Genomic DNA, 17221 nt, shown 5'->3' with positions numbered 1-17221 from the left:
TTGAGACAGTTTTTCACAGAGGGGAAGGGAGGCAACTCAACCATTTTTTTTCTTTCTTTTTTTCTTTTTTTTTTTTTGAGACAGAGTTTCACTCTTGTTGCCCAGGCTGGAGTACAATGGTGTGATCTTGGCTCACTGCAACCTCCGCCTCCTGGGTTCAAGCGATTCTCCTGCCTCAGCCTCCCAAGTAGCTGGGATTATAGGCATGCGCCACCACAACCTGCTAATTTTGTATTTTTAGTAGAGACAGGGTTTCTCCTTCTTCATGCTAGTCAGGCTGGTCTCGAACTCCTGACCTCAGGTGATCCGCCCGCCTCAGCCTCCCAAAGTGCTGGGATTACAGGCATGAGCCACCACGCCCAGTCAAGTTGATCATTTTTAATCAGTTTGTGTTTAATCTGAAAACTTCTCCAACTATCTTCCATCAGTGTCAGGTTCTCCCTTTTCCTCATTCTCCTCCCTCCCACTCTCCTCCTTTTTCCTTCTCCCATCCCCCACTTCCCTTCCTCTTCCCTTCCTTTCCCTCACCTTCTCCCTTTTCCCTCATTCCCTTTCCCCATCCTTCTCCTCCCCTAAAACCAACCCACAGGCTGGGAAGGAGGTAGAAGCTCAATATCCGGCCCCCCTGACTGAAGCCCAAAGCTCAGGCTGTCACCTGGGTCCTTGTATCCACACCCCTAATATTAAGGACTCTAGGAACAAATATCCTCCTTGGAGGGGTGGGAGGAAATAACTAGGCACTGTATTGATTCCCAGATGTCTGAAATTCCACTGATAACTTGCAAGCTTCTTTCCTTTGGCTTTAGGCTTTAAACTGTTTAAGTACCAAATATATGTTTGTATTTAAAAAGACAGTAAAATGTCAGGGATTTAGCAGCTCATAGTAAATATGGTCTTCTTCTTCTGAAGACTCTCATAAAAGGAGTGGACTGGAGAGGTTCTGGGGTTGGGCTGGGTGTGGGATTGGGAAAGCAAATGGCAGAGGAACTTCACTAGTTCATGACAAGGGAGGCTAGGGGGAGCTGATCGGAGAGGACAGGTGGTGCCATTAGCTTCCAGGTGCTCCCTCCGTCTAGAATTCTTTTCCCTCCCTCTGTGTGGTAAAAACATGCCTGTCTCTCCAGAACTACCTCCATCCTTACTCACTGCAGTCTTCCTTAATCGCTCGTCAGGAATGACCTTCTCTACAATATTATCAGTTTTCTTAGGTGTGCTAATATTGCTGTTGTTGTGAGGAATAACTGCTTATTTTTAGGAGATACGCACTGCACCATTTAGACTTAGTGTCATGCCATCCACAACTTGATTTCAACTGGTACAACAAAAAAAATAGGAGAGAGCACGCAAAAGCGAGCAAATATAGCCAAATGCTAACAGCGATGAAGCAAAATGACTTCCAAACTTTTCACAATCCTGGTTTGTCCATGTGGTATGTTTTCTGGTTTTCCCTGTCTTTCAAAATGCAACACGGTGGTGGCCCATGCCTGTGATCCCAGCACTTTCAGAGGCCGAGGCGGGGGGATTGCTTGAGCTCAGGAGCCTGAGGCCAGCCTGGGCAACATAGTGAAACCCTGTTTCTAAAAAAAAAAAAAAAAAAAATTTTAGGCCAGGTGCGGTGGCTCGCACCTGTAATCCCAGCACTTTGGGAGGCTGAAGTGGGAGGATCACCTGAGGTCAGGACTTTGAGACCAGCCTGGCCAGCACGGTGAAAGCCCATCTCTACTAAAAATACAAAAATTTGCCAGATGTGGTGGCATGCGCCTGTAATCCCAGCTATTCACGAGGCTGAGGCAGGAGAATCGCTTGAACCCAGGAGGCAGAGGTTTCGGTGAGCTGAGATCACGCCACTGTACTCCAGCCTGGGTGACAGAGTAAGACTCCGTCTAAATTAAAAAAAAAAAAATTTAATTAGCCAGGCATGGTGGTGAAAGCCTATAGTCCCAGCTACTTGGGAGGCTGAGGTGGGAGGATCACTTGAGCCCAGGGAGTTCAGGCTGCAGTGAGTTATGATTGTGCCACTGCACTCCAGCCTGGCAGAAAGAGCATCTGAGACCCTGTCTCAAAAAAAAAAAAAAAATGCAGCAAGTACAATTATTATTATTATTATTTATTTATTTTTTTTTTGAGATGGAGTCTCGCTCTGTCGCCCAGGCTGGAGTGCAGTGGCTCAATCCGGCTCACTGCAAGCTCCGCCTCCCGGGTTCATGCCATTCTCCTGCCTCAGCCTCCCGAGTAGCTGGGACTACAGGTGCCGCCAACTCGCCGGGCTAATTTTTTGTATTTTTAGTGGAGACGGGGTTTCATGTGTTAGCCAGGATGGTCTCGATCTCCTGACCTCGTGATCCGCCCACCTCGACTTCCCAACGTGCTGGGATTACAGGCGTGAGCCACTGCACCCGGCCACAAGTACAATTATTAATAGTAGTTGCCATTTGCTGAGTGTGTGCTACATACCATGCGCCAGTGCTAGACACTTTCATGCATCATATGTAATGCTTACAATAACTTCCAAAGTTGATGTTTTTATTTTCCTTTTACGGAAAAGTAAACAACTTGGAGCAATCAGGGAATTAATTGGTCTTACAGCCACTACTCAAGTCCAGACCTCTCAGACTCCAAAGCTCATGCTCTTTCTATTGCATCATGCTGTGTCTTGAACTGCATACAGTGTTCCATAAACAATCTGGAAGGCAGGCACATGCGTGCGCGCGCGCGCACACACACACACACACACACACACACACACACACACCTCCTACAGAATTATATATGTAGCCGGGGTGAAGGGAAAACTTCCCGTCTGCCCACAGAAGGTTCATTGAAAAGCACTGACAAGAGGCAGATTAATAGGAGAAAAGGCATACAAATTTAATAAACTGTTCAAGAGTGTCCAATTTTTTGCTTCCCTGAGCCACACTGGAAGAAGAATAATTATCTCGGGCCACACATAAAATACACTAACAACAGCTGATGAGCTAAAAAATATATATATATATATAATAAAATCACAATAAAATCTCATAATAGCAGGGCATGGTGGCTCACAGCTGTAATTCCAGCACTTCAGAAGTCTGAGGTGGGTGGATCACTGAGGTCAGGAGTTCGAGACCAGCCTGGCCAACATGGTGAAACCCCGTCTCTACTAAAAATACAAAAATTAGCCAGGCGTGGTGGCGTGGGCCTGTAATCCCAGCTACTCGGGAGGCTGAGGCACAAGAATCGCTGGAACCCGGGAGGCGGAGGTTGCAGTGAGCTGAGATTGCGCTACTGTACTCCAGCCTGGGTGACAGAGTAAGATTGTCTCAAAAAAAAACAAAAAACAAACAAACAAAAACCACAGTTCCTCCTGCCCATCTCTTTGAAGGGGGTCTTAAGGTTCAGGAGAATCTATAAGAAAATGTAAATACGGCTTGGCACAGTGGCTCACACCTGTAATCCCAGCACTTTGGGAGTCCAAGATAGGCAAATCACCTGAGGTCAGGAGTTTGAGACAAACCTGACAAACGTGGCAAAACCCTGTCTCTACTAAGAATACAAAATTAACCAGGTGTGGTGGCGCATGCCTGTAATCCCAGCTATTCACGTGGCTGAGGCAGGAGAATCGCTTGAACCCAGGAGGCGGAGGTTGTGGTGAGCCAAGATTGTGCCACTGCACTCCAGCCTGGGCGACAGAGCAAGACTCCATCTCAAAAAAAAAAAAGAAAGAAAGAAAAGAAGAAAGAAAGAGAGAGAGAGAAGGAAGGAAGGAAGGAAGGAAGGAAGGAAGGAAGGAAGGAAGGAAGGAAAGGGAAGGGAAGGGAAGGGAAGGAAATAAATGTAAATACCTTTTAGAGGATAAAACTTTAAACTACTCTTAACTGAGTGTAGGCAGCAGTCATGTGAGAAAAAGTCCCTTCTAGCAGAGATGAGCAGGGGAAGAGAACTAACATTTTAGTGGGAGACTCCTATGTGCTCTCACAATGCTAGCTGCTTTCCTCAGTGTCTTCTTTAATTCCCATTTTGCGGATGGAAACACTAAGGCTCAGAAGGTAATTTTCTCAAGCTCCCAGAGGTCCTTTGATAAGTGCCTGAGGTGCATGCAAAAGCTCCCACTTAGGGAGAGCTTGCAGCTTCCCTGAAGGCATTCTGCCTGTGCCTAAGGAGGCAGTCCTTACCACTGCCACCACTCAGCACCTCTTCCCATAGGTAAATGCTGCAACAGAATCCTAGCAGAGACTATTCCCTTACTTGCAATTCTGCCACTAATTAGTTTTGTGACGTGACATCTCAATTCTCTGGGGTGCAATCTCCTCATAAATTAAACTGATGATCTCTAAAGTCTTTCCTAACAAAGATGAATCTTCCAGTGCCCACGCAATCCAAGGCTAGCCACAGGATGGTCAGACTGCCCCTTTCCTCTCACCCATCAGATGGCAGACACAAGCTCAGCAGCCCCCATGAGCACTGCTAAGCCTTGGAGTTAAAGACAGAGGCCGGACACAGTGGCTCACACCTGTAATCCCAGCACTTTGGGAGGCTGAGGCGGGTGGATCATAAGGGGTCAGGAATTTGAGACCAGCCTGGCCAACATGGTGAAACCCCGTCTCTACTAAAGATACAAAAAATTAGCTGAGCATGGTGGTGCCTGCCTGTAATCCCAGCTACTTGAAAGGCTGAGGCAGGAGAATCGTTTGAACCTGGGAGGCGGAGGTTACAGTGAGCTGAGATGACGCCATTGCACTCCAGCCTGAGCGACAGGGCGAGACTCCGTCTGGGGAAAAAAAAAATAGAACCCAGGACCGGGCGCGGTGGCTCATGCCTGTAATCCTAGACTTTGGGAGGCTGAGGCGGGCAGATCACTTGAGGCCAGGAGTTTGAGACCAGCCTGGTCAACATGGAGAAACCCCATCTCTACTAAAAAAAATTGCTCGGTGGGTGGTGCAACCCTGTAATCCCAGTTACTCATGAACCCGAGATCACAGCACTGCACTCCAGCCTGGGCTACAGAGGGAGAATCTGGATTAAAAAAAAAAAAAAAAAAAAAAAAGCCAGGCATGGTGGCTCAGGCCTGTAATCCCAGCACTTTGGGAGGCCGAGGCGGGCTGATCACCTGAGGTCAGGAGTTTGAAACCAGCTTGGCCAACGCAGTGAAATCCCGTCTCTACTAAAAATACAAAAATTAGCCAGGCATGGTGGTGCATGCCTGTAATCCTCGCTACTCAGGAGGCTGAGGCACAAGAATCACTTTAACCTGGGAGGCAGAGGTTGCAGTGAGCCGAGATTGCGCGACTGCACTCTAGCCTGGGCAAGAGTGAGACTCTGTCTCAAAAAAAAGAAAAGAGACAGAACCCAGGCCCCTCTCTGCTTAGGTGGGTTTAAAAAAGAAAAGAAAAAAAAGTACAGAAGACCCTTTGAGCAATGTAAAAAAATGTAAAAGCTTTAATGTAAAAAAAAAGAAAGAAAGAAAAAAAAAGGGACAGAAGGAGAAGGACCTTAGAAATCTGTAGAAATCTCAGTGGCCTCCTGGAGTCTAACGAACTGAAGTTCAAGGAAGACTAGAAGTGTATGCGCCCTGATCTCATGGCTCCCTGCCTTGATAAAGCCATTTGTATTCACAGAGGGGCTCCTCCCTGCACTGCTGTATTTAATTCTGGATATGGTATAAATAGGACTTGGCTGACGGTCAAAGCACACCACCCGCCACAATGTTCCGGTTTTTTTGGGACATCAGACGAATCTGAGCCTTTGATTCCCTCTAGTGGCTTAAATTGGCAACTTTCATAGCTGGCTCTTGGCATTCGTTATTGAATGTTTAAGTATCTATTGTATGCACTAAATTGGTGCTGGGTTCTCTAGCTCTGCCTGGAATGTAGGGCACTGGTTTCATTTGAGCATTTTTGTGTCCGGTGGAAAGTGATCAGGGTTAAGCCAGAGCTCCTTCTTACAAAGCTCCTTCTTAACAAAGCTTAGCTTAGCACAGTGCAAACCAGTGAATTTCCCAGCTATTCTAAAGCTGCTTTATAGTAATTCTGGGAGGATGGGTTATTATATGGGTTATTTCTGCCGCTAAATGAGTTGTAGGACCTTGGGCTGTCTCTTTTACCCCTGGGTCTTAGTTTGCTCATTGGTAAAAATGAGCGTGTGGGTTACACTCAAATAAATTCAACAAATATTAATTGAACACCTGCAGTGTGAGATCCTGGGCTGAGTACTATGAGAAGGCAGCAATGAATGGTACTTGATCTCAAGGAGTTTACAGGATAATGGGAGAAGCAGACATCCTGGAAGCCACATAAAATTGGGCAGGAGGAGGCTGGGCATGGTAGCTCACACCTGTAATTCCAGCACTTTGGGAGGCTGAGGCGGGTGGATCACTTGAGGCCAAGAGTTCGAGACCAGCCTGACCAACATGGTGAAATCCTGTCTCTACTAAAAATACAAAAAAAAAAAAAAAAAAGCTACTTGGGAGGCTGAGGCAGGAGAATCACTGGAACCTGGGAGGCGGAGGTTGCAGTGAGAGGAGATCGAGCCACTGCACTCCAGCCTGGGTGACAGAGCAAGACTATCTCAAAAAAAAAAAAAAAAAAAAAAAAGCCTGGCCGGGCATGGTGGCTCTCGCCTGTAATCCCATCACTTTGGGAGGCCGAGGTGGGCGGATCACGAGGTCAGGAGATTGAGACCATCTTGGCCAACGTGGTGAAACCCTGTCTCTACTAAAAATACAAAAATTAGCTGGGTGTGGTGGCACATGCCTGTAGTCCCAGCTACTCAGGAGGCTGAGGCAGGAGAATCACTTGAACCAGGGAGTCGGAGGTTGCACTGAGCCAAGATTGTGCCACTGCACTCCAGCCTGGCGACAGAGAGACACTCCATCTCAAAAAAAAAAAAAAAAAAAAAAAAAGAAAACCTGGAAAGATAGCTCAAAGGGCCAATCTTAGGTTCTACAATAGTGTCATTTGCAGGAATAACTAGGGAAGTTGCATATCTTTTTTCTTTTTTTTTTAGAGACAGGGTCTTACTCTGTCACCCATGCTGGAGTGCAGTGGTGCAATCATGGCTCACAACAGCCTCGACTTTCCAAGCTCAGGTGATCCTCCCACCTCAGCCTCCCAAGTAGCTGGGACTACAGGCTGGGCTGCCATGCCCGGCTAATTTTTGCATTTTTAGTGGAGATAGGGTTTGGCCATGTTGCCCAAGCTGGTCTCAAAACTCCTGGACTCAAGCAATCCACCCACCTTGGCCTCCCAAAGTGCTGGGATTACAGGCGTGAGCCACCGCACCCGGCCTGGAAGTTGCATATCTTATAACCTCTGGAGTAATGGCTGACAATGGCTTATGCCTGCACCTTACCAGGATTTAGTCTCCTCTCCTTCCCAGCCTAATGGCCTCCCATTAGCTTTGCAAAAGCGGTTGAGTTTTGGGCAAGGCCTCTTATCATTTAAACTGTAACCTAAATGTCTTCCAAAGTTAGCTTGGCCCAATAGCCCAGGAATAATTAAGGGAAAGGGAAGATCCAGGGAGGGTTAGTTTAGTTTACTGTTATAATTTTCCCACTGATGTAACACTTGCCAAGGCCGTTTCAGATGCCTCTGAGGGCTCCTCCCCTGCAGTCTCAGCCCAAGCAGCCTTGCTGCAGAATGAAGCACAATCTCCCCTGCTCCATTCTTCTTCATCTCATTTCCCTGAAAGCAAGAATACTGGAAGTCGTTTTCCTTCCCACAGATTGGCTGCTAATCAATTTTGATAAATAAACAGGGAATTAAAGAATTAGAAAATAAACAGGGAGGCTGGGTTTGGTGGCTCACGCCTGTAATCCCAGCACTTTGGGAGGCCGAGGCAGGCGGATCACCTGAGGTCAGAAGTTTGAGACCAGCCTGGCTAACATGGTGAAGCCCCGTCTCTACTAAAAATACAGAAAAATCAGCCAGTGTGGCACACGCCTATAATCCCAGCTACTCCAGAGACTGAGACAGGAGAATGCCTTGAACCCAGGAGGCAGAGGTTGCAGTGAGCTGAGATCACGCCACTGCACTCCAGCCTGGGTGACAGAGCGAGACTCCATCTCAAAAGAAAAGAAAAAGGCTGTTTCATATTTCGAAACCATCTGACAGGAAACTATAGAGAATGGAAGATAGAACTTGGGGGAATACAAGAATATGTGTCTCTAAGGGAGGCAGGAACTCCTTGTAAGAGCCCACTTGTTCCCCAAGGTATTTCTGCACTCACAGAGAGGTCGGGGGCAGGCGGTGGGGGAGGAGGGTAGTAACCTGTCTCTAGGAAGGCTCTAAGGAGCAACCTGGAACCCAGCCCGTGACCTGGTATTGAAGCCTGTTTTGGGGAGGATGCCAAGCCCTGACTTCCTGTCTCAAGTGGGAAGAAAAACAAGTGTTTTTGGGAAAAAGCAGAGAAATTAAGGGACCTGAGACAGTTTAGCCCAGGCATAACGGATGGAACAGAAGTGTTTCCAAGAGCTTCATTTAGAGGCACAAGAGAAATGAAAAATAAAGAAATAAAGCAAAGCAGGGCTGTGACTTCCTCTAACACAACAACTGAGGGTGGACACTATTTGCAGAGCTGTGTGAGCATCAGCAGTGGAAAGGGAGGCGCCGTGGCTAGGGAAAGAACACAGGGATGCCTGTTGGACAGATGCCTGCATCACAATGGACTTGAATCTAAACTCAGTGCCTACCCTCCCCAGCTCACCCCCAAATAAAACACATCGTACTCCTGGCTTCCCCATCACTGCCACTGCGATCACCATCCTACCAGACATGCAAGCTTGAAAACAATCTTTGCTTTTTTTTTTCTGAGAGGGAGTCTCGCTCTGTCACCCAGGCTGGAGTGCAATGGTGTGATCTTGGCTCACTGCAACCTCTGCCTCCTGGGTTCAAGCGATTCTCCAGCCTCAGCCTCTGGAGTAGCTGGGATTACAGGTACCCACACACAGGCCCAGCTAAATGTTGTATTTTTAGTAGAGATGGGGTTTCACCATGTTGGCCATGGTTGGCCAGGCTGGTCTCAAACTCCTGACCTCAGTTGATCTGCCCTCCTCAGCCTCCCAAAGTGCTGGGATTACAGGCGTGAGCCACCGTGCCCGGCCCAATCTTTGCTTTTGAATCCTTTTTCTTTCTCCTCTTAGATCCAGTCAGTTGCTGTATTCCGTAGTTTTGACTATCACATTACCTCACAAATCCATCATTTGTTTTTTACTGCCTTCACCACTATCCTAGAGCAGTATCTCTTACTTGGAAAAATTTAATAGCATTTTCACAAATGTATGTCTCAATATTTCCCTTTTCCTGTGCAGTCAACACACAACTCCTAAATTATCTCTTCCTTAAGCAAGAGATCATGTCACTGTGCTCACTGCGGCAAGAAAGGACTTGTATCCCATCAACTGCTTCACTTTTCCAGCATAATTTGTTTTATTTTTCCACATTTCTTCTTCACACCAGCCAAGCTGAACTATTACCATTCACTGAATATCCGCCCCCCACCGCCTCTCCCATCCTGTGCCTTTGATCCTGTCATCTCCCCCAACATTTCAACGCCTTTCCTCCTCCTCTATTCTATCCACATGAATTCCATTTTCCAAGCTCCATATCAAATGTCACCTTCTCCATAATAAAATAAATTGCCTTTTATTCAGAGCCACTCAGTGCTAAACACTATACTAGATGATTTACATACTCTGTTTCTAATATTTACAAAACCCTGGAAGGATTTCAGCTTTTCCTGAACCCTATAATTAATTGCCTATAATTTCTCTCCTCTGAATTTGCATAGCCCTTTGATCATAAATAATTTCCCTTTATACTACAGTATTTGTGTAATTGTCTTTTCATCCTTCTAAATACATGCTACTGGTCAGCAACAACTGTTACTAGACTTAAAGAAAGTAAGAAGGTTCATCTCTAAGGTTTTCTCCAGCTTCAAATGGCTATGACTCTATAACTTAAGAACATGAGTTTCTGGGCAACTTAGTGCAGTTTCCATGAGTATCATCTTCTTGGAAGCCTCTGCTAATAGAAGACAGAAAGATCAAAAACACAGTTGTTTCCAGGCACGGTGGCTCATGCCTGCAATTCTAGCACTTTGTGAGGCCAAGGTTGGAGAATCGCTTCAGCCCAGAAGTAACCTGGGACCTGGCATAATAACAGAGCAAGACCCTGTCTCTACAAAAAATGAGCCAGCATGGCCGGACGCGGTGGCTCACGCCTGCAATCCCAGCACTTTGGGAGGCTGAGGAGGGTGGATGGTGAGGTCAAGAGTTCAAGACTAGCCTAGCCAAGATGGTGAAACCCCGTCTCTACTAAAAAGTACAAAAATTACAGCGCGCCTGTAATCCCAGCTACTTGGGAGGCTGAGGCACGAGAATCGCTTGAACCTGGGGGGCGGAGGTTGCAGTGAGCCGAGATCGCACCACTGCACTCCAGCCTGGGTGACAGAGCGAGACTCCATCTCAAAAAAAAAAAAAAATTAGCCAGCATGGTGGCATGTGCCTATAGTCTTAGCTTCTCTGGAGCCTGAGGTGGGAGGATCGCTTGAATTGGTGAGGTCGAGGGTGCAATGAGCCGTGATTGCACCACTGCACTCCAGCCTGTCATCAGAGAGACACCCCATCTCTCTAAAAACAAACAAACAAACAAACAAACAAACAGGCCGGGTACAGTGGCTCATGCTTATAATACCAGCACTTTGGGAGGCCAAGGCGGGTAGATCACCTGAAGTTAGGAGTTCGAGGCCAGCCTGGCCAATATGGTGAAACCCTGTCTCTACTAAAAATACAAAAATTAGCTGGGTGTGGTGGCAAGCGCCTGTAATTCCAGCTACTCAGGAGGCTAAGGCAGGAGAATCACTTGAACTCAGGAGGCAGAGGTTGCAGTGAGCCGAGATCGTGCCATTGCACTCCAGCCTGGGCGACAAGAGCAAAACTCCATCTCAAAAAAAAAGTTAACATGAGCAATTTCATTGTTCATAAAGACCAAGTAAGGTAAGAAAGACGGGCACTAGTAGGATGTAATTTGGGGTGGTTAAAGAAGATGTGATGAATTCAGTTAACGGAGGAGCCAGTGTGAGACCAGGACTTCTAGTACACCTGGTCTAGGACTCTTGCAACCCCTCGACATGGCCTTGCACACGGAAACATCCCATAATTCTTTGTTGTCATATTTGCTCCCCACATATTGCCATCCAGTCTCTGCATTACTCATTAAAGATTTTCCTCTTCCAGTTTCCTACTATGTTGGAACCTTGGGGACTCACACTGAGATCAAGAGAGTGGCAGAGGAAAAGGTCACTTTGCCCTGCCACCATCAACTGGGGCTTCCAGAAAAAGACACTCTGGATATTGAATGGCTGCTCACCGATAATGAAGGGAACCAAAAAGTGGTAAGTAGACACCTGGCTGCAGTCCCTCCTCCTTCTTGTCCTCCTGCATTTGCCTTTCTTCAGTCTTCCAGTCTTTCTTTCTGGCTCTGAAAGAGCTGGAATTCCTTTTTCATCTGGCTTCTACTTGAAAGACTTTAGATACAAAACTATAGAGAAGAAAGAGTATTGCTGGGTATGGTGGCTCACACCTATAATCTCAGCATTTTGGGAGGCCAAGGTGGGTGGAACACCTGAGGTCAGGAGTTCGAGACCAGACTGGCCAACATGGTGAAACCTTGTCTCTACTAATAATAGCTGGGTGTGGTGGCCTATGCCTGTAAACCTAGCTACTTGGGAGGCTGAGGCAGGAGAATTGCTTAAACCCAGGAGGTGGAGGTTGCAGTGAGCTGAGATCATGCCACTGCGTTCCAGCCTGGGTGACACAGCAAGACTCCATCTCAAAAAGAAAGAAAGAAAGAAAGAAAGAAAAATTAGCCAGATGTGGTGGCACATACCTGTAGTGTCAGCCACTTGGGAGGCTGAGGTGGGAGGATCACTTGAGCCCAGGAGTGCCAGGCTGCAGTGAGCTATGATCACACCTGTAAATAGCCACTGCACTTGAGCCTGGGCAATATAGCAAGACCCTGTCTCTAAATAAATAAGAAGTTGTCAGGCCGGGTGCAGTGACTCACACCTGTAATCCCAACACTTTGGGAGCCTGAGGCGGGTGAACTGCTTGAGCCCAGGAGTTCAAGACCAGCCTGGGCAACAAAGTGAGACTCCCTCTGTACCAAAAAAATTTTTTTAATTAGCCAGATGTGATGCCACATGCCCATAGTCCCAGCTTCTCACGAGGCTGAAGCAGGAGGATCACTTGAGTGCAGGAGGATCGCTTGAGCCCAGGAGGTCAAGGCTGCAGTGAGCTGAGATCACACCACTGTACTCCAGCCTGGGCAACAGACCCAGACACTGTTTCTAAAAAAAACAAAAACAAAACAAAAGCAAAAGAAAGAAAAAAGTTGTCCTTTCCTCTTCTCTGTCTACACCACTAATTTTATAACGTGGTTTATGTTGGGAAGAGCTAAGGTTTTCACGAAAACAGATTTCAGGATCACTATTGTAGTTTAACTTGCTTACATAGCTGTCTACATCACCTCATTATATTGATATTGCGTGTCATTTTGTTCTCATACAGCAACATCCTAAGATACTATCTGTTCTCTGTAGAGCGAGGTCACTTTAACCTGAGTAGGTTTATTGATTGATTTATTTTTTTATTTTGGGACAGAGTCTCACTTTGTTGTCCAGGCTGGAGTGCAATGGCTCAATCTTAGCTCACTGCAACCTCCACTCACAGGGTTCAAGCGATTCTCCCGCTTCAGCCTCCTGAGCAGCTGGGATTACAGACGTGCACCACCACGCCTGGCTGATTTTTGTTGTTGTTGTTGTTGTTTGAGATGAAGTCTCACTCTGTTGCCCAGGCTGGAGTGCTGTGGCGCCATCTCAGCTCACTGCCACCTCCGCCTCCTGGGTTCAAGCGATTCTCGTGCCTCAAACTCCTGAGTAGCTGGGATTACAGGCATCCACCACCACGCCCAGCTAATTTTTGTTTTTTTAGTAGAGATTGAGTGTTGCCATGCTGGTCTCGAACTCCTGACCTCAGGTGTTCCGCCTGCCTCGGCCTCCCAAAGTGCTGGGATTACAGGCGTGAGCCATTGTGCCAGACCTCTGAGTATGTTTATTTTAACAGCTTCTTGGTCAGCCTAGATTTGATACTCTCAGTTCTGAATGAAGTGATGTTCATGTTTATTACAGCCCATGTTCCTGTAATAAAAATCCAAGAATGACTCTGATAGATTCTCTTCTTTGATCACACTTGAGGCAGGTTCCTGAGGTCTTTCTGACTAGAGCTAATCTTGGACTTCCCTCTCTGCCCTCGTAGAATACGTTTTGAGCAAGAATGCTGCTAAGTCAGGTTAGTGAAAATGCTCCACTCTTGGTATCTTATCACCCTGTCCTGCCTACAATAATAATCCTACCAAGCAGGTTCAATCAGAAACCCCTCATCTCTGATGTTCCCTCTTAGTAATTTCATGACCCCCACCCTGCTCCTTGGTTGTAAACTCCCCTTGTACTTGCTGGAATCAGAGTCAAGCCCAATCTCTGACTCACAGGTCTTCATACCTATTACCATGGCCCCTCTTGAATAGTCTGTTTTACTATCTTTAACAAGTTTTGGCCAGGTGCGGTGGCTCACACCTGTAATCCCAGCACTTTGGGAGGCCAAGGTGGGTGGATAACCTGAGGTTAGGAGTTCAAGATCAGGCTGGGCAACATGGTGAAACTCTGTCTCTACTAAAAATACAAAAAAATAAGCCAAGCCTGGTGGCATCTGCCCATAATCCCAGCTACTCAGGAGGCCGAGGCAGGAGAATAGCTTGGAGCTGAGATCGAGCCATTGCACTCCAGCCTGGGCAACAGAGCAAGACTGTCTCAAAAAAAAAAAGTTTCACTAGATAATTTTCTCATTAGCAATTTCACACATCTAACTTTCACCCAAGTATTTTCATTTGAATTAAAGAAAAAAAGACTTGCTTGGTTATATAGCCAAGTGAATATAAGGATTAGGATGTTAATTATTGATTTCAAAAAGCCCTTGATATGGCTTTAAGCAGTCACAATTCCCTGTTTGTCTTCAGTTGATACTGTGAAGCAAGGATGTCCATTTATTCGATCATTCAGATTACACAAACTTATTTAGCACTTACTGTATGCCATGCTAGGTACCAGGATACAATAGTGAAGAAGACATCATAGTCCTTGCCTTCTTAGAGGTTATAGTGAAAAGACATTTAATAATTTTTTACAAAGAGCCTGGCACAGTGGCTAGTGTCTGCAATCTCAGCTACTCAGGAGGCTGAGGTGGGTGGATTGCTTGAACCCAGGAGTTTGAGACCAGCCTGGGTGACACAGTGAGATTCTATCTCTTAAATAATTTTTCTTTTAAGAAAGGAGGGGAAGGGGTAGGTAGAAAGGTAGGAACAAAGAAACCAATAAATATGCCAGGTGCAAATCTGTTTAGCACGTATTATCTCATGTTATTTAATATGTGCCAGTTGCAGTAGCTTGTGCCTGTAGTCCCAGCTACTCAGGAGGTTGAGGTGGGAGGACTACTTGAGGCCAGGAGTTCCAGATGGCCTGAGCAACAGAGTGAGAACTCCCATTTCTAAAACAATTTTTAAAATTTGTTAATGTAATACTCATAACTAGGATTAATGGGCCCATTTTACAAATAAGGAGCTGAGGTATGCCCACATGTGTGTAAACACACAAACATAGTGAACAAATTGCCTAAGGTCACCTAATTTGCATTTTCAAATTAGGCACCCTGGGCTGGGCCGGGCGGGCACAGTGGCTCATGCCTGTAATCCCAGCAGTTTGGGAGGCCCAGGCAGGAGGTCCACTTGAGCTCAGGAGTTCAAGACCAGCCTGGGCAACATGGTGAAACCCCACCTCTACTAAAATTACAAAAATTAGCTGGGCATGGTGGCACAGGCCTATAATCTCAGCCACTTCTGAGGCTAAGGTGGGAGAATGGCTGAGCATGGGAAGTCGAGGCTGCAGTGAGCAGAGATGGCGCCACTGCACTCCAGCCTGGGTGACAGGAGACCATCTCAAAACAACACAAATGAACAAAAAACAAATTAGGCACCCTGACCTCAGTGCCTGGTCTGAGAACCACTAGCTGTATTACCTTCATAAATAATGTGAAAGTGTAATATGTGCTATGTAGGCTTCTTCTCCGAGAAAACACCAAATGGCGGAAAAATCCTGATCTAAAACATCAAGAGAGATCTGCATCCATCTCCATTCAGAGCAGTTTTACGACTGCTCTGCAGGCGATGGCACAGCAGAATGACTGCCAGAAAGTTGAGCTGCTCCATCTGTTCTATATAAGTCCTAACAAATTGTTCCAGGTCCACCAGGAATGACAAACAGCCCCAAACCACTGAAATTCATATTTTTAATTGTTTTATTTGTTTGCAAAAGGACTAAATTGATGTTCATTTTTCTCCCATCACACCCTGATGAACTGCTTAGTCTCAACACTACATTTCTTAGGATAAAAAACAAAATAGGCCGGGCGCAGTGGCTCACACCTGTAATCCTAGCACTTTGGGAGGCCGAGGTGGGCAGATCATTTGAGGTCAAGAGTTTGAAACCAGCCTGGCCAACATGGTGAAACCCTCTCTCGACTAAAAACACAAAAAGTTAGCCAGGCATGGTGGTAGGCACCTGTAATCCCAGCTACTTGGGAGACTGAGGCAGGAGAATTGCTTGAACCTGTGAGGCGGAGGTCACAGTGAGCCGAGATCGCACCACTGCACTCCAGCCTGGGTGACAGAGTGAGACTCCATCCCCACCCCGCAAAAAATAGTATCTTGCAATTGTATAATTTCACCTTTCCAAAGATGTCAGATGCTTGCCTGCATGTTATCCCTTTTTCCTTCATTAAATATTGAGACAGTCTCGGCCTGGGCAACACAATGAGACCTGTCTCTTAAAAGTAGGTGTGTGATGGCCGGGCGTGGTGGTTCACACCTGTAATTCTAGCACTTTGGGAGGCTGAGGCCAGCAGATCACAAGGTCAGGAGTTCGAGACCAACCTGACCAACACGGTGAAACCCCGTCTCTACTAAAAATACAAAAATTAGCCAGGAGTGATGGCGGGTGCCTGTAGTCCCAGTTACTCAGGAGGCTGAGGCAGGAGAATCGCTTGAACCCGGGATGAGGAGGTTGCAGTGAGCAGAGATCACACCACTGCACTCCAGCCTGGGCGACAGCATGAGACAACATCTCAAAAAAAAAAAAAAAAAAAAAAAAAGTGTGTGTCAGGCCGGGCACAGTGGCTCACACCTGTAATCTCAGCACTTTGGGAGGCCGAGGTGGGCAGATCACGAGGTCAGGAGCTCAAGTGCAGCTTGACCAATATGGTGAAACCCCATCTCTACTAAAAATACAAAAAAATTAGCCGGGCATGGTGGCACACACATGTGGTTCCAGCTACTTGGGAGGCTGAGGCAGAAGAATCACTTGAACCCAGGAGGCGAAGGTTGCAGGGAGCTGAGATCGCGTCACTGTACTCCAACCTGGGCAAAAGAGCGAGTCTGTCTCAAAAAAGAAAAGAAAAATGTGGCCAGGCACAGTGGCTCACGCCTGTAATCCCAGCACTTTGGGAGGCCAAGGCGGGTGGATCACAAGGTCAAGAGTTCAAGACCAGCCTGGCCAATATGGTGAAACCCAGTCTCTACTAAAAATACAAAAATTAGCCGGGCGTGGTGGTGTGTGACTGTAATCCCAGCTACTCGAGAGGCTGAGGCAGAAGAATCGCTTGAACCCGGGAGGCGGAGGTTGCAGTGGGCCAAGATTGTGCCACTGCACTCCAACCTGGGCGACAGAGCTAGGCTCCATCTCAGAAAAAAAAAAAAAAGTGTGTGTCTTTGTGTGTGTGTGTGGAGACAAGATTTTAGGGAAAGCGAGGAAAAGCAGATGGAGTCAGACCTACCTGAACGTACCATGCACTATGGTAGCGGTATGCCCCAAACACCACAGGTTGAAGTAGGGAGTCACCATTCTAACTGGGGAGTCGAGAAAGGCTATATACAGAAAGCGGTCCTTGAGCTTGATCTTGAGGCCTTATATAGGTGTTGTTGAGGCAAAAATAGAAGAGGAAAAGGCATTTCAGAAAGAAAAAACTGCGTAATCAAAGCCAAGATCTATCAGAAGACACTATTCAGAATCAAGAAACATCAGGTTTGGGGACAACGAGATTCAGAGATGTGAGGGCAGGAGTCAAAAATGAGGTATGGTC

The 17221-nt window shown here is 46.7% G+C and overlaps 1 protein-coding gene across 1 annotated transcript in view; it reads left to right on the top strand.

Annotated features, from left to right (window-relative positions):
• Window positions 1-17221, top strand: part of CLMP (CXADR like membrane protein) — a 121003-nt gene that overhangs the window by 81824 nt on the left and 21958 nt on the right. The window contains exon 2 of the mRNA XM_001136596.7: window positions 11213-11370. Within this exon, the coding sequence (XP_001136596.2) occupies window positions 11213-11370 (158 nt within the window). The remainder of the gene's footprint in view (window positions 1-11212; window positions 11371-17221) is intronic.

The sequence above is a fragment of the Pan troglodytes genome, chromosome 9, assembly GCF_028858775.2.
Source record: "Pan troglodytes isolate AG18354 chromosome 9, NHGRI_mPanTro3-v2.0_pri, whole genome shotgun sequence".
Lineage (NCBI taxonomy): Eukaryota > Metazoa > Chordata > Mammalia > Primates > Hominidae > Pan > Pan troglodytes.
The sequence above is the reverse complement of the archived record's forward strand: the minus strand, read 5'-3'. Positions and strand labels throughout refer to the sequence as shown.